Raw genomic sequence first — 23,197 nt, 5'->3', positions numbered from 1 at the left:
TGACTCGGTGCTTCAAGTGTCAGCAGTATGGTCATGCATCTAAGACTTGCAAATCTGCTACCTCTACTTGTGGCCACTGTGGAGGAGAAGGACACGCGACTCAAGAGTGCTCTTCAAAGGAAGAACCGCCGAAATGTGCAACCTGTAAGCGCTATAAAAAACCCTACAATCACAAGACGGGAGATTCCGAATGCCCTGCTAGAAAAGCCGCTGAATATAGGTACATCAACTCCGTAGACTATAAAGGCGTCTGATAGGCTCTCTCTCTCTCTAACTCTAGATAATGTTTAGCTGTAATCATTTTTACACATTATATAATTTCATATTTTACTTAGGGATAGTGGATTACTGATTATTTTTAGGCCCGCATATTTACACTCAAATATTGTAGGTACGCAATATGTATATTTTAATTAGTATGTAAGCATTATAACAAACATGTGTAATAACACTGTATTTGTCACATTGACCTAGTTTTTAGTTACTAGCAGCAATTTATTGTTAATTAGCTATAAATATTATAATAAGCACTTTTACGCCCGAGACACAGGTTTTTACCTAGTTCGGGCAAATTATACATCAGCACTTTTTAGAATTAGCAAAATATTGTAAAATTATGTTCAAAGAGAAGTAATAAACAATTTATTTATTTATTTTATTTATATACCTATTATGTATGCTTACGGAATATTTACTAATTGACATCATATCTACACTTAAAGTTTTGAAAATTACTATCATAAAAAAATGATTTGGTTTTCCTATTACCTGATTAACGAGTATATTAAGGTTAATGTTTACAATTTATTTCCGTCAAAAAGGGCTGACCGAGGTCGAAAATAGAAGCGATTTATTACCATAGGAACATACGATTTCAAGTACAACTAATTACAATAAAATTATTACTTTTAATTTATATATAGACAAATAATTTACGAACATTACACATACACAGGCTCAAGATCTTAATACTTTTTTCGCATCATGCAAAGTCTTATAAACACTGTCAAATTACAGATGTAAACCACAAGATAGTAATAAATTCGGAACATACACACAAGTGTTGATTGTATTGGATATCCAACCGCGTGCGTTTGGCAATAAGATTAATTGTTTTAGCCTGTACATATTGTCATAATATGCCCATTCATTGAATTATGATAAGGCTGCAGAAACAATATTTTATACCAGAACATTAACTTTTCCCCTAAAATATGGGGGCACATATTTCGTTCAGTGAATGCACTTTAAAAACACATGAATGAGTATATCGAAAACTCAACTGTTGAGATTCTTGAAATAAATTATATAACGTCGAGACATCGTTGAACCCTGGATTTAGACTGCTCTTGCCGACCGCGCTTTGTTTTGGCTGACAAATAGCGAATACTTCGCACTCACTCTCAGTAAAATGAACAATTTAAAATTGTTGTTTATAGAAGTAATCTATACTGGCAAACCAATCGATATGCCAGGATCCTTATCACAGAGATAATCTAACAAAACAGACAAAAAAGTTGCTCCATAAAAATATGGTAAAATTACAATAATTTATAAGTTATTCAGTAGTTTATGGTGAAACGATCAAAGTTACGACGTTTCGAGTGAAGAAGCGGGATCAATTTCCCCTGTGAGACTTATTGATAAGTTGTTTTTCTGTTCCTTGATATGAAAAACAAGGCAAGTTCTAATAAATTACATACAATTGTATGTACCCTACGTGAGAAACATGGAACGAGGAAATGTGGACCCCTGAAATGGAGGAAAAGGTAATCCTGCTAAGTAATAATATAGGTGACCCTTGAGACTGTTATTGGGTAGGTGTTCTTTTACCCTGGCGTGTGAAGAAGTTCTTGTGGACGTGGTAAAATTGCAGGAAAAAGTTGGTAAGTATTAAACAGCACATAACCAAACCGAGCATTTCTGTATAAAGTCATAAATATGGGGCAGTGCTGAAAACATAAACACGGATAAATTGTCAGCCGCTTGGCCATAAATCTCTCGCAGAAATAGTAAAATTCGTTTGAAAATTAGGAGGAATTCTGTAATCCGTGGGAATTTATACATGGTTTACTAAGTAATAAATCTTCCTTCGAATCGGAGAGGACCTTTAGATTACACAACTGACAGCGACTGCATTTATGCAAGCAATGTTGCGTCGCGCCCATACAAATTGCTCAAACACGCTCTGATATAAATCGTGCCCTTCCGCGTGCTCGCTACTGCACACAATTTTAAAACTCATTCATTAATATAAGTCAGTGGCGAAGATACTTGTGGACTGTCCCCAAATTAGTTTCTTTATCTTAACTTAATATACAGTCTGTTTGCACGTCACGAAAAGTCTTTAAAACTGTACTTCATCTGCTCTATCTTAAATTATAATCAAACTTCTTTTAAGGGAGACGAAAACGTTTAAAACTGGCAAATTGGCCGATTTGCTAAGCGTGCAGACCGCGTGGGTTTTAATGAACTTATTAATCTAATTGAGTCGGGTGAAGTAGCCGTACTCCATTTAATCGAACTGTATCTCAAGTAATCAATATTGGGCACATGACCAGCAATAGAAAGTAGTGCTAAAAACGTGTACTATATTAGTAGTTCGAACGAAGTGCTACATAGATCACGTTCGTTCTTCCATCTACGGCCGCTGACGAAAATACACTCACATTTTCTATAACGCGATATTTTGAAAGCATAAACCTCGTACCCGTGAACTGTGTGATTTATCGGCGGATTGACTTAGTGATTGTATTGAGCGGTGCACCCACACAAATCAAGTGGGACATAAATCTGGGAAGCGAATCGTTCGTACTTCGCACCTCGTAAACTGGCGCGGTCGCGGTGCAACTGTCCCGTCGAAATATTGCTCGCTGTTTCCACTCGATATTACTGGCCAGGCATTTTATACTGAAAACTTGAATGCGCTTACGTGCTTTATGATAATGGTGTCGAGCATTTTTTCGTATTGTAAGCGTGCCACGTACGATTTTCCTTTAATTTAATTGCAATTTTATATCTGATAGGGTCCGAATCTGAAATTAAATTGATTGAAACTACAGACTTCTTTTCGAATGACTATTGACTGTACACTGAAATATGTTCCATGAGAACATAACACAATACAAGAAAAAACAAACGCAAAAACAAAAGATGTCATCTTTTCAAGATTCATGATAACAAAGTAAGTACGTGAAACAATGCACAAGGAAAACACAGGTTTATTCAAAGCTCACGTGCTGATATTATCAGTAATCTGTCATTCCCACAACGAATAAGTAACCCGAGCTACCTTGTTTATGTGTTTTCAATCTTACAGGGGTCGTATTAGGTTTCAAACCGAATAGAATGGGAATAGTTCACGTAGAATTTCTTTTCCAAATTCTACACGCGTGTGCGACAAGTTTAACTTTATTATTATAGTCGAAAATGTGATTTCGTGGATCACCCCTTCCAATGTTATTGCCATACTTAAATGTTATTGAAATGCTTTGATTTGGACACGGGGCGTTACAGTCAGTTAAATAAAAGTACGCAAGTGCGACTCCGCCAATTCTTTTGAAGAAGTCTGTCTGAAAAGTAATGCTGTCTATAAGTAGCGTAAGTTTTCTTTCCAATCCGAAGTCCTGTCAATGTTTGGGATTGCAGATTATTTGTTTTCGTTAAAAATATTTGCTCAGCTAAGTCACATTATTATGGTATGATTGATAAAAGTTTTAGATTAGTGTCAATTTGCATAGCTTGTATGTAATACATTGAGTCAATTGTGTATGGCACCACAAATCGGTACAGGAACGTCACCCAATGTTGTCGTCATCCAGAGGTGCTCCGGCGCTCATGACGTCACGCCCTCCGTGCGCCTCCGACTGGCTCCAACCAATTTGTAATTGCCGATAAATTCGCAAAGTACATTTTTTGTCTCGTAAATAATGTTAAAATTGCCGGTGCTGCCCATTTAAAATCATTTTAACATACCAATTAGTTAGCGAGAATCTCACAATTCCTCATCAATTTTCCAAAGCAATTAAGGTTGTTTGCAATAAAAAACATGTATTATGACTTCGATTCACGAACGTACTACCTTTTTCGGACCACCCGAAAACATCGATTAGTCGTACGTAAACCTATTGATAACATCAAACAAACTTTACGTGAAACCGATCTGAAAACCGCTTGAGGCTGAAATTCAACCGAAGGTTTGATTAGGTATCCATACCCTCTGCTCCACTATTTTTTGTTAATTAAATTTCTTTTCTTGAAACCAGAATGTATTTTTTGAGAGACGAGGTTGTCACTACAAATTACTCCAAAACTTCAAATTAAATAGATATCAGTCGCAGCATTACTCCAAAAATGGCGTCCAATTTTCGTAACCGCGCATTTCTTTGCTAATGAAACTGTTGTTATTTGTTTCAACAAACGTCTTTGTCTCCTGCTGATGTCTGCTGTTCAGCTTAACAATGTAATTTTGCTTTGCAACAAGCTTTTTTTCTCCAAAATCAACAAATAAATTGTGTGAAGAACGCAAATGTTTGAGTGCTTTGTTACGATTTTTATTTTTTTCTAAATTAATTTTATACAATTGTTTGAATACACAAAGTTTTTTTGATTACACGTCCTTGCAAATAAATATATCACACAATTGTATTCAACTTATTTTCAAACGCGAAAAATGTTTATATTCAACTCAAATAATTTGTAGTGGAAACCTCTCGATTCGAATTCATTTGGAAGTTTTGCAAGTAAATTCATTCCTTTTACGACGGTCGGTGACAGAATAAAGATTACAAAGTCTATTTATACACTTGGTTTCATAGAATTGAACTCCCCTTTTATGTCGAAAGTTTGCTAGAAAAAATGTTGTCAAATAACAGGAACTTTATTGTTTATCAAAGTCAAAGCGTTTGGACTTACAGACTTTTTATTATCAAGATATGTAGAAACGTATTGTAAGTACCTCTATCAATGAGAAAAGTGCTTTAGCGATTTTATCTATATAGGTTCCCCTTGAGTATTTTACATAATTTCTATGTGTTTTTATAACATCTCTGGATAACTTAAAAACAATACTTTTTTTCCAATGCGTTAATGTAGTCACGTCTGTCATTCTACATTTACCAACAGAATATAAAAACAAAACAATCTCAATTTTATTTGGCACGTTATGTCCGGATCATGCCGGATGTCGCCGTAATATTATAATGTCTTTGCTTTGAAATATAATAAAACAGGTGTCACCTGTCACAGTGAGGCTTCATGACTAATATAAACCATATTGAATTTCTTGAACGCCTCAGAATAATTAAGATGAATTGCCCTCATAATTAAGTTATTACAGTGCTTAAAGCCTAAACTATATTATTCAGTCATGTTAGAGCAGTTTAGTTGGAGTAACTAAATAATAATTGCTTCATGTTAAGCTAGTTCATTTTCGAAGAGACTGCACTAAAATTATGACAGAAGAAGTTAAAAATATATAGTGTTTAATACCATTAAGAAAATACGTGACTACACATAAGAAACATTCACATATGCCATAGAATATTTGATCAGTTAATCCGAGTTTAGAAATATGAACTTAAAACTTTACGACACATACTAATGTATTTAGTGACAGATACAAAATGCGCTACGATTAGTTCATTTGTAAAAGAAGTTTGTTTGACATACTGTCAAGCTTGTACGCCTTAGAACGGGGCTGATCTGTACCTAAGTATTTCAAAATGGAAATATCTACTACTCAATGTTACTAGTGTAACATCAATAGAATACAGGAAAAATACAAATCATGTAATACCATCTGCTAGATTTTTTTGTCGGCGCAAAATTTTAGGAGGAAAATATTGCCAGAAATTGCGATTGAACATATAGTAGGTTCAACTTAACATAGAAGTTTTTAAATTGAAGTACTTTATTGCTTCAATCATGGTACATTTGAATAAAAATTCCTTTGGGAAAACCAAAATTTGCTAGGTCCATGATTTTTTATATCACTTGTAAACTTTTCCCCTAATCTTAGCGTTTCGTAAAGTTTCAAAGTATATTACCTAACTTGTATATACAAAAGTATATATTCCTGATTAAATTATTTTTATCTTATCCCACGACGGAAATGTCGACTTTATAACGCGCAACTTAATTATAACTCCCAGACTTTTGACTAACGACGATCAATTTTTTAATTTATATTTTGACATGTTATGAATCACATTAAATGGTAGGCAAACAAGAATTAATGTAGTTCGGCGCCTTCTTATTATAGACATTACACAATTGATTGTTAGTGAGCGCGCTTTCTATAATTTATTGATGTACTTATATTATTTCGACACGGATAACTAGAGTCGGTAGATAATTCATGAGGATATCTCATGAATTATACTGTTAATTGGCAGTTATATTTCTATGTGATTGTGATTACTATCGACCTCCGTGATTGTCTTGAGATGGCATAAATTCTTCACTATTTATTAGGTAGTTACGTTCATAAACTAAAAGTACCTATGCGCAGTTAGCGGTACGTAATTAAACAGCAAATGGCACAAACCCCGATAGCATCGGTCTCTGAAAGCTCAATTTCCTCAAACTTGAGCAAACTTTGATCGAATTTTCATTTTTTTTTTTTTAATTTAATAGATGATAATGTTGTTACGTTCAGATTTAGAATTCTTTATGGAAGATGCACCAAAACTGACTACGACATTCAACGTTTTGGAACTAATTACCAAAAGCCGAATTGAATCAGTAATGCATCAATTATAAGTATACAAATTCAAAAACTCTTCTCTATTTCGAGTTACTAATGTGTGACAACAAGGAAGAAAAGCAAGAATCCATTTTCCATCTTATCAGCAAAAAACAAATCTGCCTCATACCACATAAAAGGCCCATCACTAGACAATAAACATGCTAAGTAAATTACTTTATGAACATAAAAGTTTATCACGAGCTTACCATTTACATAAAACTTCAGATACATAGTTTTTTCTGATACTACTCGATATTCGCACAAGTTTGCTTAGACTGCTCAAGTGAGTATTTAGACATCTAATCTCCATATATAGTGTGCCAATTACTTTATTATCGACGCTAATAAGTGAGAATATCGAGTGTATCCACATTACGAAACCGTAATAGTACGTAATTGTATCGGACACGTCGCAGGTAAGTGAGGTAATCCAACCAGTGGCAGAAGTTAACTGGCTGCGAAGCTGAGGCCGGTTGTTGTGGGGAGCCGCGCCCGGCCGGCTAATACTTGTGAATCTGTGGTAGGGTTCACACCTGAACGCATGCTAATGTTTGCTAATTGTCAATGGCGGAAGTTAGGTGCTGTTTTACATATGGAAAGATCCTGATGGCTGTATCAATCGAGCTTTAGAGCACGGAACTTGATGGATGCATCTCATTGTTTCTCAACATGTCCAAAACTTCTGAATGAGTTTAAAATGTCTTGATAATAGCTAAGTTTGGGCCATTGAGTGTTGATTGGCAACTAGCAAGACGTAAGTGGTGTCAGCCCTACTGGTGCACCGCGTATCACACCGGTCGTCGAATGTGGAGCAGGCGGCGGGCCAGCGGCGATGCCTCCGACAAAAAATCAGTGTAAGCTGTACACCAAGGCACCGCGGTCGCGCGCTCGCTCCCGCCACTTTCAGTCAGACGCGTGCCCCTAGCGCACGAACTTACCGCTCCGGCAAACTTACTCGCAACTTCCGAACCTATTCGGCGGTCGAACCTCTCGATCTTCAACTTTTTCCTCAATTGACTTACTACTCCAGTGGAAATCTAAAGTGAAAAGTGTCATATTGTTAGTTGGTGTGTAAGTTAACAACATATGGCCGTGGCCCGAGGTCCGGTCGTTAGGCTGCGATCGGTCGTGCCGCCTCGCCGATAGAATCACGACCGAGCACGTGTGTGCCTATTGCGTCTGGAGGCTCACCGTTCACTTCACCTATTTTGTCATCTCACACTTGCATTGAACTGTTTTTATTTTCGAAAGTATCGATAGAAACTATATTAGTACCGTGCCTAATTAGGAATCTGACAAACTGAATTGAGCGTAAACGAACACCAAGAAATACAAACACACATAGACATGATTTCACTTTGTTATGTACTTGTGAGTCATGTTTTAGCTATTTAATACTTTTATTTGCTATGAATTTCTCAATAAATCAAACTGATACCTATAGAATTACTAACCAATCTACTTTTACATTATCTACTTAATTGCCTTTCAGTAACAGTCTATCAAAAGTTCACAAATGATACTCGTAGAATTCTATGTAGGTATAGCATAAGTATATGAGTACTTATGTGCTTTAAAATATACATAGATTACTTTTTCTAAAATGCTCTACAAAGTTTTATAGATTCAATTTGTTCCACCCCACTCTCTTCGAAGCTGTCTCGTTTTTTGCCCAAATCTTTTTAATTAATTCACTGCGTTCAAACCTCTGACGTCTATTGTCTAAGAAATTGACCTCCCAGCTGTTTTTATTTCGAACATAACTCTGAAATCTTTATTGGCAACTGGAGGGTAAGAAATGTGGGAACTTTTTCCTAAATAACTAAGTTCCATTAATTTATTGTGAAGTTCGTTCCAATTTTTTGCATATTATTGTACAACTTAATGGTATTCTATTATCGCTTTTCCATTACAGGTTTCCGTTTCACAATTTGTCGTGATAAGAATTTATTAACGCACAAATTCTGCGCGAACATGATGCAATTAAATTAATTGTTATAGCTACAAACTTATTTTGGGATTTATTTAGACTTAAATAGAAAACAAAATACATAAAAATTATGACATCATCGAATTACTTCAAACATAAATCAAAAAAGCATAACAAAAACTAGTTTATATTGGTACCTACGTACAAACTTACCTACTTACTTAACACTGATTAAATATTACTAGGTCAATTAATTTCCGTTCTCATCATATGACGTGTATGTGCGTCGCTATTTTTATCCAAAATAAGATCTTAGAAGCAATAAATAATATTACGAAACTGATCACTTCTCGTACTAAAACAAAACTTAAAGCTTGCATACAGAAGAAAAAGTTGAAAAAACTAGGATGACGAGAGATATATTCGAAAAAGCGTAAGCAACAGAATTTTTGGGAGGACATAATTAGTGGCTGCAGTTTCATCCGTCCACTACAAAGGGATTTGAGATAATTAGTCACCTCTAAAAGGGCGTCAAATAACTTCCTTAAAGCGGAAATATTTGGCCGTCAGCTTAATGGCCCGAAGTCAATGTAAGATGTTATTAATGTTATTTACTTCATTTATTACTTACAATTAGAGTCGGGCTCTAAAGACTGATTTATTTCACTCATTGCTATAAGGAAGGCCGCCGTAATTAAATTTAATTTATAAACTTGGGTAAAATAGCAACCTTAACACTTCTGATAAAAATATATGCTCTACCTGTTAGTGCTCCTGTGTAATATACTAATTACACATAGGTAACATTACAATTATAAATATATAATATTGAATAGCTGCAACAGATTCTTAATACAAACTTCTTACGAAATTGTTTTTCAATGATCACTGATCATTGAAAAACAATTTAAATATATAATTAAAGTATATAAAACCTGGATTAATCTAAAATTCTATCAATCCTAAAAGAACATTATCAAATACTCGCTGGAATAATGTACTCAATTCAACGAACATGAAACTATAGTGTTAGTTTCAGTAGGAACTTTAGGGATTTGTGGGTCCTACCAAAACATAGAGGTTCGAAAAGTCGCGATTACTTTTTCGTGAAGTTCAGTGCGACCCAGAGGAAAAGTTTTCCATATGGAGTCATGAATAGGCAATTCGCAATATTTCCGATCACGTATCCCCGACTTTGGGCCTTGGCCAAACGTCACCAATATTTTTATTTCAATACTACACCACAAACTGTGAACTTTCTATAAGCTTGGAATTAAAAGGAAAAAGAGCTTATGAAGGCAGCTCCGCAAAGTTCGAGTCAACTTCACTCTTAACTTATCTCATAAGGGCTTAGCTATGTACCACACTTTAAGGACTCCAGTCTTACTACAGTTCCACGTTGAGCTCAATCTCATATTATTTTTTAATAAAATAGAATAATAAATAAGTAATTTATCCTTAACTTTGTAAAGAAATCTATGACATTTTCATTACATTACAGTCTTCCAATAGGGAGTTATTTCCGAACTATCTAATTTATTAGCTTAGTATATTTCTGCACAATCCCTTATAAAGCAATATTGTAAAAGCGTGAGAAAAAGCCTAGTTCCCAAATAAAGTTTGCAGCATAAAATAAAGTCGGCCACAGTGGAGCATTGTTCGATGGTGTACAATCCAGTTCCGTCACAGTACGTGATATACTGGCGTTGGGAGCCTCCTCAGCAAAGAAACACTAATAATGAGGATCGTATTGGTATGTAATAAATGTTCCATTGTGTTTACGGTTTAATCTATCGCTTTTTGCTCTCGTTGTGATGTACCGTAACCTGTCTTTACTTAAAGATCGATCGTCTGATATAAACTGATGTAAAAGTATAACAGTCGTTGAACCAATCACTTGACGGAACTGTAAAACTTTACTACCTTGTCGTAATTTTCCACTTCATAATATTTCACCCATTTCCCCCAGTTTTATGTCGTCGCGGTATACGATTATTATTTCTTCCCTAAGAGACGCAGGACCTGCAATTTCCGAAGGTTTCCCTTATCTTATAAAATGATCGGTGGCAATGTCGCAATTATTTACGATATTTTTAAAATCGTCTCCAGCTACTCGTATTCATTGTCGCATTGACACAAAAACATGATAATAAAATATGTATGATTTGATCATCCCTGGTTGTGCTGCACCGTGGGACGTCGCCGGGCGAGTGTTGGCCTTCCTTTAACGGCTAGTGTTCACCAAATAAATTGTACGAATGTACAGTTTTACTTCACAAATTATAAAGTCGCAATAAATACGCATAATGTTACTAAATAAAGTGGGTATGGTGGCTTTGCTGTAATAACTCGGCATTAATCGTATGTCTAGAAAGTGAAATATGCCGCAGCGTCAAACTTTGGACGTTTAAGAGCTTTGTGATTGATGGAGCGGTGAGGATTGTTTTAAAACTCGCCTCGCAAGTAATTACTACTCGTACAACATGAATGAATACGTGCTAATTTCATTAGATATTAATGTGCCAACTTTTTAGATTAACGGTACACACCACAACATTTTAAAACTTTGAAGTCTTGAGAATTTGTGTGGCTTATTTCATACAAATGTTGTGTTTGCGATACATAAAGATCAGTATTTATGAGTCTAAATGACGATTAACGTGTCTAGTAATCTATGTTAATTTTAAAATCAGATCATTTATGAAACACACCTTAGCCCGTACTACTTAGTAAGTTATCTATAGTAAAACCTTACACTTAGATTAACACAAATCAAACGTAGCAAAACCTTCATGCATTTTCCTTCAGCTTTATCTAAGCTTCGTAGTATATCAGTAAGGAAGCCGAAAAATATTTTCATAGGGAATGAAATAGCAATTGCCTAATGAAATCTTTGATCATAGCGCTACATACAAATGGAGTGCTCAGCCATCAAATCTTATAACATAATTGTGACGCCAGCTTGGCTATCTGACCCAGATGCATGAGTTACTGGCTTCTCTGCTCGATTCCTGTCGACAGCAATCAACGCCCCACGCCCATGACACACGCTGCAAACCCTAACATCATTCATATTCATATTGTCACTTACACAATGACTGTATCAAATTGTACGTAGGTACGAGCTATTTTTGTGTGTCCCGAAAATATTACGCGGAGAAGATTGAATCAAACATATTCATATCGTTTTAGTATACAAAGAAAATGACTATTTTCCCTGGGAAGTTTTTCCAGAGATAGGAATGTTATTAAAATTTGGCAGTTTGAACGGTAATGTTGATTGGTTAATAATTTACATAATAAAATATATATTAACATTGAAGTAGGCGAAAAGGTCCTTAAACAAGGCTAAGTACTCGTTTATTACTTTCTGATAGATGATACTTTAAACAGTGCAAAAATATTATCTTTATATCTAAGTAATAGAATATAATAGAAGACACGATTTCATGTTTTTTTTATCGTGAAATAGTTTTTCACTACGTACCATGACAACCGGACCATTACAACGTTGTAACAGAGGTCGGTAGCTTCGAAAGATCACTATTAGATAATAGTGACAGCATCAACACTGCAATATATAATGTAACATTTATGTGGCAGTAAAGTTTATCAACTATCCACCGTACGAACTCACTCGATGGTATCAGAGCCAGTAATAAACAGAGGATAACATTACCCTTCTTGCATCCACCTCATCAACGCATAAACTCCGTATCACGATGTTAAACCACTCTTACGATAGATGGTATGACATAAAATTTGACAGGAAACATGGAATACTATCAGTGAAACCCTACAGTCATTAAAAACTTGAGATTCAAAAACTGTAATATGTAATTCTTGCATCTATTTTAACTCGCATAGATAAACACATGGGCATACCTAATATTGTTTACCAACTGTTGGTTAAATTAAATTCTGATGGCAATGCAGATGAGGCTGCTGCTACAATCTGGTCTAGAATTTAATCTATGTCTATGTGGTTGGTTATATATTATGCATACTTTGTGAATTGTGTTAACTTTTTAATCACAATTGAATTTTGAAAACGTCTTCTAATAGCCGGTTCATGAGTTGTTCATTAACCAATAAATGTAAAGCGGTTTACGTTATGGAATGGGAGATAATTTTATAAAATTACTCACGTATGTTCATTAAGTGGGCCTAAAAACATGTATTTATAGTTTCTTCAATCGTCAATGAAATTACATGTAAACCGCGTTTAATATTTCATCATAGCTTAAAGGAAGCTTAGGTATTACATTGTAGGCTTGACAAAAGAACTTAAACTAGTAGCTTAATAAACGAATTTATAAGTTATTACTTGGCTAAGACATTACCTACTTCTTCTGAGGAATGTCGTAAACCAAATTACCTACCACAAGCTTTAACCACTCCAAGTACGGTTTCGTAGGCATCCCATCTCCTGGCAAATTACTAGGGATAGTGTAATTGCGATATCCCATGGGGAAACTCAATCAGATTTTTGCTTCGTTGCAGCCGGCTCCCTATTACACTGGTCTTAACATAACTGACGAAACGACCTTCACACAAAACAGGCCTGCTGTTAATTTCTTGTTTGCTTACTTAACTCTTTTGTTAACTGTACTTAAGCAGGTAGACGCCATAAATCGTCCTTTCGCGCCACGAAAAGATATGCCCACATGCGTTTATCTACTTATTGCTCAAGACTTGGCTTTGATTCCACTATTACAATACAACATCGAGCTTAATGGTTCAAAGTAACAATCTATTATTGTAGTCAGTGCAGTTGGGACATAAATGCCACTCGTTAAGTAGGTTAAATAAGTCAATTAAAATAACTTTTAATTCTTTTATTGTTATCAAAGAAATTAAATGGAAAACATGACAATAAATCATTTTTAAAAGGAAAACAGACTCATAAATTACGCCCATTTTTGAAATGCTTGGTCACAGTTCTTTTAATCGATGTGTCAGATATTTTCATATTTCTACACACATTAACATCGTACAAACGAGCATGTCATAATTCATATACTTTGTATGACCGAAACCAAACTTCCTCTCCTTTTGTTCCAAATATATTTTACAAGACTGAAATGGTTTGGAAAGAATTATGAGGATGTAAAAGTGACATTAATGCCCGCTCGAATAGTCGCGTTAATTAACTAAATAGTTCATTTATGCGTCGCTACGATGAGGTACAAATCTGTAACAATCACACTATGGGACATTAATGGCCTATTAATTATTTATAAATGCAACATCTTCATAATTTACATCGCAACGCAGATTACAGGGCAGATAAAGTATCCCAAAATTACACCCAAAAAATCCAATATTGCATAATAATTTCGTCGTAAATTATTACGTGTCGTGTTTTGTTTGTAGAATAATATTTAAATTCAGTACAGCTATTATTCTTGCATGTAAATTAACTATGTGATTATTATTATAAAAAGATGCTACACCATACTAAAATTTATTAAATTAAAAACGAGTCGTTATCAAAAATTAAATTTAAAATTCCGAAACAAAAAGCGGCAGTGAAAATGTCTGGACAGATCGCTTAATAAGGGCCCGTAACGAAACAGGGAGTAATCAAAAACAAGTGAAGTGCTGTTAGTGCTCATAAAAAGCTTTTTAAACTGTCCCAGACTTCATAACTGACAACCGCTTAAAGGCCAAAAATTTCACAATTGCTTCCATTTCAAGCAGTTATTCAGATTTCATATGTTGCGAAACAGAAATATGATTTTATATTGTTACAAGAATTCTGTTGTAGGTATGCAGGCAGAGTAGCGAAATTTAATTAAAACTAATTTCATACCAAACAAATTCCTTTTAATTCTCTAAATCCATTAAACAAAACAACTTAGGTACTACTATACTAGCTAGCCTTTTCACAAATTAAGACCAATTGCATTCCAGTGAATCTATTTGTCGAATGACAAACCCAGATCGATCTACATAAACGCGATTTAAATTTCTTTCTAATTTATTATGCGTCTCAGTCAGACCTCGCCAATAAAGCCAGTTGTCCCTGAAGATTTATAATGGAAATTTCATTAGGAATTTATTTTTAAAACGTACCAATTTCACGACAGCTGGGAAAAATTATCACGCAATTAAAAGGATCATCCCCAAAGGGACAAAAAGAGGAAGTTTGGTCAATATTCCGAACTGTTTTGATATAGTGCTATTGGGAGCACGGCATTGTCTTGCTCGCCTCGTGTAGAGAGGCAAGACAATATAATTATAGGGACCCCAGATGGCCCATCATTCCATTAAATACCAGCAACGTGGTTCGGGTATTAATAGTACGTTCATTTGTATCAAAAGCTTAGCTAACAACCATTATTGACTATCGATATGCTTACTAAGGATTTTTTATCAATTCTGCATTGAATATCGTGTTTGTACGTAAGAAAAAGACAAATGATAAACATCCGATCTTCAACTAGCACTATGAAATGTCGAATGTTTGAAGGTTATCTTCGTGAAAGCGGTCACACCCTCGTCAGGAAATATAACGAGATCATGTTTTACGAGCTTGTTTATCCGAACTCCTATATACATTATATATACTTACGCTCGTTTATACATAATTTATCAATACACCAATATCACACTGAAATTCTAGACAACACAGAAAACAGAAATATATTTTCCGGCAATTTACCGCTGTAACCTATTCTGAGTAAAATTGTGCTGGTATGTTTCCTTGAGTAGAAATTATGATTACATACCGACCTCGTAACTTACGTTAAGTGTTCCAAAACATCAAGTAAATGATCAAAAACAACGGCTTGGGAACAAATACTTCAGTTTCGCTATGTCTCCGTAATGTTTGGCAATAAATTAGGAAGAACAAACAAGCCTTATCTTATCCGTGCCGGTGCGAATCTTGGCCGCAGTCGAAGCCTATCAACTATATTTTCACAGTTTCCGCGCCATTAAACCGACAAATAGAGTCACATATTATGTTATTACACAGAACATTATCTTCGACACATTTATAGTGCGCAATAAACAAAGTTTTGACCGTATTTACCTACCTACTTTCAATTTAGAGCAAACCGTTAAACCAAACTGCATTAGACCTTTCGCAAATTCTACGGTCTATGTTCTCAATCAAAGAAATTATAATTAAGCTCATCAAGTGAACAGGACTTTCCATTACCAAACAGTTAATTATGACATTACAAGTTCATAAAGCTCTTTTCTTATTCGTGCGAAGATATAAATCAAACTTATTTTTGGCAACTTAATTATCATCATCTTCATAAATGTATTAATTGCTCGCGGAATAAAGGTCATTGCGCAATTGAAGATTAACCGTTTATTAATTTTACGTTTTTAAGTTCACATAACAGTGACAACGGTTGTGGTTTCAACAATTCAATTTTTCATTAAACGTAGAACATGAAAGCTTTTTAGATTTTTCAAACAAAAAAATAACTTTAAACTTAGTAACTATCTTGTAACGCTGAATTCGTGCAAATCTATGTGCATTGTATTTATCTATGGTTACAGTCTATAAACACTCATAAAAACGCTTAAATCGTAGATATCTTCGCTTCAAAACTTTTATTATGATTTTAGTTTATATGCAATAAACTCATAAATTGAATGGAAAAAAGTTTAGACATTATTTATTTGTTAAATCTTGGTAAATATCGCTTTTGTGGAAAACACATGACGCATTCAAAAACACTCAAGGTATAAACACGTTTTCATATTTTTCTTAAGTTGTAACTTAGTACATACGTACTTAAACCATTAATAAGTAGATAGGTATTATGAAGTAGTTTCTATGTTTACTTAAGTATAGATGCTTGAACTCCGTGAAACTATATCTGCAGTGATAGTTTGTGGAGATTAGTGGGTAGGTACTGAACACTGATGCTCGATCTGGCAAGATTTATGTCGGTCTAGCCAGACGGACGACCCGCTCGACTATCCTATCTAAACCTTATGCAATACGTTACTGCCTCATGACTCATCTAATTCGGTGGATTGTAGTTTCTATCCTGACTAAACAAATCAGTCTAGGTACTTACCTAGGTATATTTTAGTAGGTTAGGATAATACAAATAGGTAATTCAATTTCTGACAAATCAAAATTACTCCCTTAAACTTTTAATACAAAAAAGTGATACTCCAGACGCAAATCAACGGCGCGGGCGGCGGCTGATTCATAGCGTATTTCCAATAGGTGTCAAATTTTAATTCAAAGCAGCGGAAGAAACACTTTACGTATTTAAAATTACAAAGTGATGTGTCCCCGGACATGAGAGAGCACGAAGGAGTGAGTGCGGAGCGGCGGTGATGCGTGCGGCGCATGATGCGCGCGCGCATTGATGGAAGAGTCATGGTCGTCGGGCGGCGCGCCGCTGCTGCGCACGAGGTCGCTGCCGCTGGTGCTGGAGGCGGCGAGCGGCGCTGCGCCCACGCGACAGGCCAAGCTCGACCCGCGCCAGCTGCTGACGCTCACCCGCCACTACTACCCGGAAGGAGGGTGGGGCTGGGGCGTGGCCGCCGCGGCCACTCTCGCGCAGATCCTCGCGCACGGCCTGCATCAGGCCTCCGCTGTCCTCGCCGTGGAAACCGTCAAACGGTTTGGTCCGCAGACCCGCATGCAAGCAGGTAGACTCTCAACGGAATAATAGTGATAAGTTTAGCTTGTTTACCAAAAAATACTTTATTGAACGGAGCACGGTGTTTGTTTAACATAAGTGATAAGTACCCTCACAAACCCAACCATCCCTTACTAAAAGAATTTGTCCCAATACCCTTAAAAAGGTGCAAGCCCATAAAATATCCCAAATAAAGACGTTACAATTCTGCCTTTTGCTCCGTGTCTATCAGAAATGAAATAAATCTTTATGTGACATATTTCTGCTCCAATGAAATATCGGGAAGGTCAGGATGTTAACGATGTCCGCGTGAGAAAATAATAGGCTTAACCTTTTCGTATATTTGTTATGTTCGCCAATTTTCCAGATTTAGGTGTCCCTGTCTGGCAATTTTCCAGATTTAGGTGAGAATCTATGGATTCCGTATCTCAAATCTATACAAATTTCAATTGGTAGAGTTCTATGACTGGACTTAGAAAAGCATTAAAGCGGGTGTATAGCTAATCATACTTCTGTATTCATTATTTTTACATTAGGAAAATACCACAGACCCACTATTAAATCTCATACTCACTCGCACATTTCGAATGGAAAAACAGATTCAAAATATTATTTTAAAACTTATAAAATGTCAACATCGGACACCCCGACAAGAACAATATACTGATTTGACAAGAACTTTAAGTACCTAAATATAACTGAAAGTCCAACATATCCCGCCGAGACGGAGTGTCCACTCCATTGTATGTAGACATATCCTATTACATTACATTTGGTTATCTGAGCGATATTATTTCTATAATGTGGCTCATCTTACTATGAAAATTGGTCTATGTTCAGTCTAGTCTATATTATTTGTTTGTTATTAAAAAAACATGGTAGGTACCTATGTTTTGTTGTATTTATGGTATGGTATTATTCCAAAAGATATAGATATTTATGGTATTTATTCAAATATTTGATCGCAATTTAACATACAACAAAATAATGAAAGAAAAGATATTGAAGCACCAGGATAGTTGTACACAATGAGTTTACTTTTCAATGCGGTAAACTTATTTCTATGAGCATGACAAATATTTTAGCAAGTAGGTAATGGGACACTGGCCACATGAAAACCATTTTTAATACAAACTTTTAAAAATGTACACAATATCAATTTGGAGGGCATCCAATATTCCCTAGTTTGCATGTCAGGACACTAAGCTCGTTATCCGCTGCAGAATAGTTTGCATACACAAGCCATCTGATATTTCCACCGCGCTGGGTGCAACCAACGTATTAAAAAAACTTTAGGGACAGAGGTGGAAAACTTAGAATGGCTGTCTACCCATTATATTCAGCTCCAACTCTTTCCAGCTACGATTATTACCAGTAATTTGCTTACAGTCTACAGTTTCAGTAGTAATGCCTTCAGTTCAACGCTCCTTCGCCCGTAGACGCTTTTACGATTTCCCGCGTTCAAATATGTTTTTCTCTACGCATGTAAATACACTCGAGTGAATCACGGCCCCTCAAACTTTGACAACACGCAGATCATTTTACTTGGGAGAAAAATGACTACATTTTTCATAAGCATCGGCTTTGTTATCGTTATTTGTTATCTGCAAGGTAACCAGTAAAGTCGCAAAGAGATTGAAACAAATCTTGCAGACTGAATACGAAAATGCAGATGGTTTGCCTTCTCTAATTCTATTCATATGAGAGAATTCACTTAACTAACTCATGTAAGGAGTGGATTTGTATAAAATCTTAAAGTAAAATCACAAATACGAGTAGTCTTTGGGTGACTTTCAGTCGGGCAGAAAATTTGTGATCGTCGCTGACTGAATGCATCATATACAGTCTAGTAGAGACATTGATCTTGACATCTACATAATGTAGAGCTTCTTTTGCACACTTAAAATAGGTGCTATTGTTACTTTATGTAAAATTAAGAAATTGCATTTGTATCTCTAAGATGCAAACCGTCACCAAGACTTACGGATCTAGTATTTCGATGATCTAATGAGAATCTCTAAATATTTGTGTATGTATAACTAAGATCAAACGGATGGAATTGGTTTATCGATAACTATTAGCCATTCCATTTGTCTGTCGCAAAATAAAGTTGGCTCAAACAAGTGCTATCGCGCAAAAGGCTGGATGGATCCATTACCATTTCCCGAATGAAGTTCTATTCTTGGTGCCGTAAGTGTGTCGTAAAAATAATAGTCGATAAATACAGATAGATAATGTGCTTGAAAGATCGTCAAAAATCGATTACTTGCTGAAATGGGATCTTTCAATACGCGGACTGTGTGTTGTGTTTTTAGAGACGGACATTGAAAAGTTAACAATAACATTTTTACCTAAGAGACGTATCATAACATAACCTATATGAAAGTTAATTAAAGGCAACAAAATAACTTATTTTCCCTGATGTCGTCAATAGGTTAATATCTATTAATTTTGTTACACCCACACTTTAACGAATACATTTTAATAAATCTAATCTCTATCAGATTTTGTCGTTCTTTGTTGCCTAGTTTATGTTCCAATGTTAGGGAAAAACTTGTAGCGTTTATATTTTAGCGCAGAACTTGCGAGACGAAAATGATTTTCTCAGCATATCTAAGGATGATACGGTAGGGTGGGTGTCCCAAATGTCAATCATCGCCAATCGTTTATTAGGATCGAGGCGAGGCACGAGACAGCCCGATGCGTGTGTGCCTCATAGCACATTTATCATCTTACAGCACATTTAATATGTTTCAGTTAGGCGACAGCCTCCGTGATAACGTGTTGACGACAAACGATTATAATTCGCGAGCTTTTTCAGTAATAACGTCATTAATATTATTTTTATATATCCTAACCTAAACGCGATAAAAAAAAAGTTATGAAAATACCGCTACAAAAGTGATTTTTGTAACATATCGTGTTCATTCCTCATAATAAAATCATGCAGAAATCCTTTACCTGAGATAGGTGAGCTTTAAGAGCGCTATTACAAAATCGAATTGCTCAGTTGTAGGTAAATTAGACGATAGCCGGCAGCACTTGCGCATGTGTGCGTCTAGTGAAATACGCAACGAACACCTGCGGACCGCCACGCGGCACAAACAAACTTGAGACTTTGCCACTTTTTTCCGAAATAATTTATTGTTTTTATAGTTTATGAAATATTATTTGTACCGATGAATTTTATAACCTAGAATAGCTCGATTGAGTTACAATAAACAAGTAATCGTTTACAATTTTTAAATTATTTAATCGACAACCAAACTTTTCACCATGTTTATCAATTATAAGTAATTGATTTATAAAAAAACTAAAATCTATAATTCGTCTTCCATGTATTGTATCTTCATTTTCCTGCAACAATGAAAACTAGGAATGTAGATAGTTTATTAAAACAAATATGTCACGTATACCTTTTGCGGGTGACAAAAAATACTTACCATATTATTTGTACTGGTATTCAATTGAGTCTGATAGTCTGAATTAAATATGCTTTCATTATCCTGCAAGAATCAAAGAAGTCCAATTACATTATTATGCAACAGCGAAACTAACGACGATGACATTTACGTACATATTTCTTTATAACCAACATCAAAAAAAGAGAACCCAATCTATAACATTTTCGAATTAGAATATCATGGCCTAATACTTATGTATATTACATTTCAATCAGATCATTATAACTAATAAATAAAATAAAACTCACTAGTATCAAAACGTGTTAGATGCGTAGGTTGCGCTATATTTTTCGAACTCCGACGAGTTTACGCGGCGCAACAGCGAGCGATACGTCCCTCCTCGGTAAGCGCCTGGCGCTGACTAAAGTTGAACACCGCGCGTCACAAGATTTATATTGATTTTTGCATTGCAAACAAAAATTATTTTAAAATATTGTTTTACTTTTAAATAGACCAATTTTTTTTTCAAGCTTTATAACAATACCACCTTAATTATTAAATGTTTTTTATTTGAATTTGGATTATACTTTCATAGATAAAAAATATAGTTTCGTACGGAAAATTGTCAGTAACTCTCAGTTTTATAGAATTATTTTTGGTGTAATACTGTATGAATTGTAATAAATTGATTTAAGCACTTCCAAGTACAGATATAGTTGTATCTTGAACATTTTTATAAATGGTTAAATTGCTATATCCTCGGAGTACCGAAGCATCAAAAGATACCCAAAAGCAACATTTTATGAAACATCCTTTGCAGAGACAAAGATTTTACTGATGTACGTGGACAAATTAAAATATTTATTTAATACACTTTCAAGATAAATGATCAAACTTTCTGAATCTTATTTTTGTTTTTTTATTGTGACTATATCCAAAGCATCAAAACTCGTATAAAACGTTAAAATTCGCGAAAATTTGTGATAGCCCTCTTAAGAGCTTTGCGTGCTTTCTGGTTTCAGAAATGGAAAAGGCAGTTTTGTTAGAATTTATGGATTGTTTTGTTACCTTCTTTCTTTCAAAGCAATACCTACATATTTTTGACTTTCAAATATTATTCTTGAAACTTCGTCTTTCATGCGAAGGGCGACATAAAAATATTCACAAAAGTGATTTCTTCAGACACCTTTGCTACTTATTATCCAAATTGTGTTTGAAACTTTCTCTGCAAACCAAAACTTAGTCAGTAGTTTTTAATTTATTAGGCCAATAACATCAATCCAAAAGGTAGCGCAAAGTCAACCTTTGTTCGTAAAGCTTTTTACATGATATTGTAATTCATTGATGGTCTAATAAAATAGATTTTCTACGAACAAAAAATATTCAAATAGGTACCTACTCACTTTTGAAAACAATCTTTGCTGATGCAGAAAACCTTAACAGTTAAAAAAAAACTTTGCATACAAGTAACTCTTACATCAATGTATTACTATTTACCGATTTTCTTCCGAATATACGGGTCAACTATAGGTATGTATAGTCAAAACATAAATAATATTAGCTATATATGAGCGTATTTGTATAGGTTACATGTTTGTATCGGCGCGAAAGTTTTTCTATTTTTGTTATTTTGGGATTGGACTTTTCTATTAGGTGGTGACCGACTTTACCTCACCCCGAACGAAAAGGGCCAAGCAAAACAAAAATAATGTAGCCAATCAATATGTTTCTGTGTTTATCGAATTTGTTTCAGAACACAGTTTTTGCTCACTGGTAATTGTTAAGAGTCCATTGGCTTAGCCTTTCCAACTTGGCGACAACCTTAGTCGGAATTTTGGTGTCGTAACAAGGATGAAAATATGAATTTAAACAAATGTAACTGAAGGTATTTTTAAAGATTTTATGGAATCTATTTTTCTTGAATTTTTCCTTAATTCAACTTAATAATTTCCAAAACTTAGTAAGCTCTTATTTTTAAAACTATGTCACAATGTACAAAACATGTAGGTATTGAAGTGTTAGCTCAGACAAAGCGCAATAATTTGAAACTATCCGTAAAACAGTGCAGATGGCGCTGCAGCGTCATATGTTCGGTATCATAAAGTTTGAGAATCTTACATCGTTCGGTTGTACCTACACTACTTCTATCCTGTCCTAAACTTCTATTTTTTGGTAACCCTAACATAACCAAAACAAAACTTTTTTATAGGTGTTGAATTTATATTCAAAAGAAAGCAATTTCAGTTATTACTTAAATGCGTCCCTGAATCTAATAAAAAATAAGTACCATAGAGAACGTTATTGGAGATAAAGACACACTTTTTCGATTTCATTTTATTGAATGTGCCATCACATATTAGTCGATAGTGTCCGATATGACTCAAAATAAGTTAAAAACGGTCAATTTGTCGATTATTTACAATACGATGAGGCAGCGCAATTTCTTTATTTCGATCCGATTGAGACGAGCGACCGAAAGCTCGCTTTATAT

At 35.0% G+C, this 23,197-nt stretch overlaps 1 protein-coding gene across 5 annotated transcripts in view; it reads left to right on the top strand.

Moving 5' to 3' along the window:
• The window catches only part of LOC110380088 (monocarboxylate transporter 10), an 82,419-nt gene that overhangs the window by 47,816 nt on the left and 11,406 nt on the right, over nucleotides 1-23,197 (top strand). Inside the window, exons 1-2 of one of the 5 annotated variants that reach the window (XM_049847763.2) lie at nucleotides 7,596-7,807; nucleotides 16,882-17,312. The exons of 1 other annotated variant lie outside the window; for it this stretch is intronic. In XM_049847763.2, the coding sequence (XP_049703720.1) occupies nucleotides 17,027-17,312 (286 nt within the window). In that variant the 5' untranslated portion in view covers nucleotides 7,596-7,807; nucleotides 16,882-17,026. Of the gene's footprint in view, nucleotides 1-7,595; nucleotides 7,820-16,881; nucleotides 17,313-23,197 lie in introns of those variants that run through there. 3 more of the 5 variants (XM_049847761.2, XM_049847762.2, XM_021339955.3) reach the window with 3 other exon arrangements.

Source organism: Helicoverpa armigera, chromosome 7, assembly GCF_030705265.1.
Source record: "Helicoverpa armigera isolate CAAS_96S chromosome 7, ASM3070526v1, whole genome shotgun sequence".
Lineage (NCBI taxonomy): Eukaryota > Metazoa > Arthropoda > Insecta > Lepidoptera > Noctuidae > Helicoverpa > Helicoverpa armigera.
Note: the sequence above shows the minus strand (reverse complement) of the source record. Positions and strands in the feature narration are given on the sequence as shown.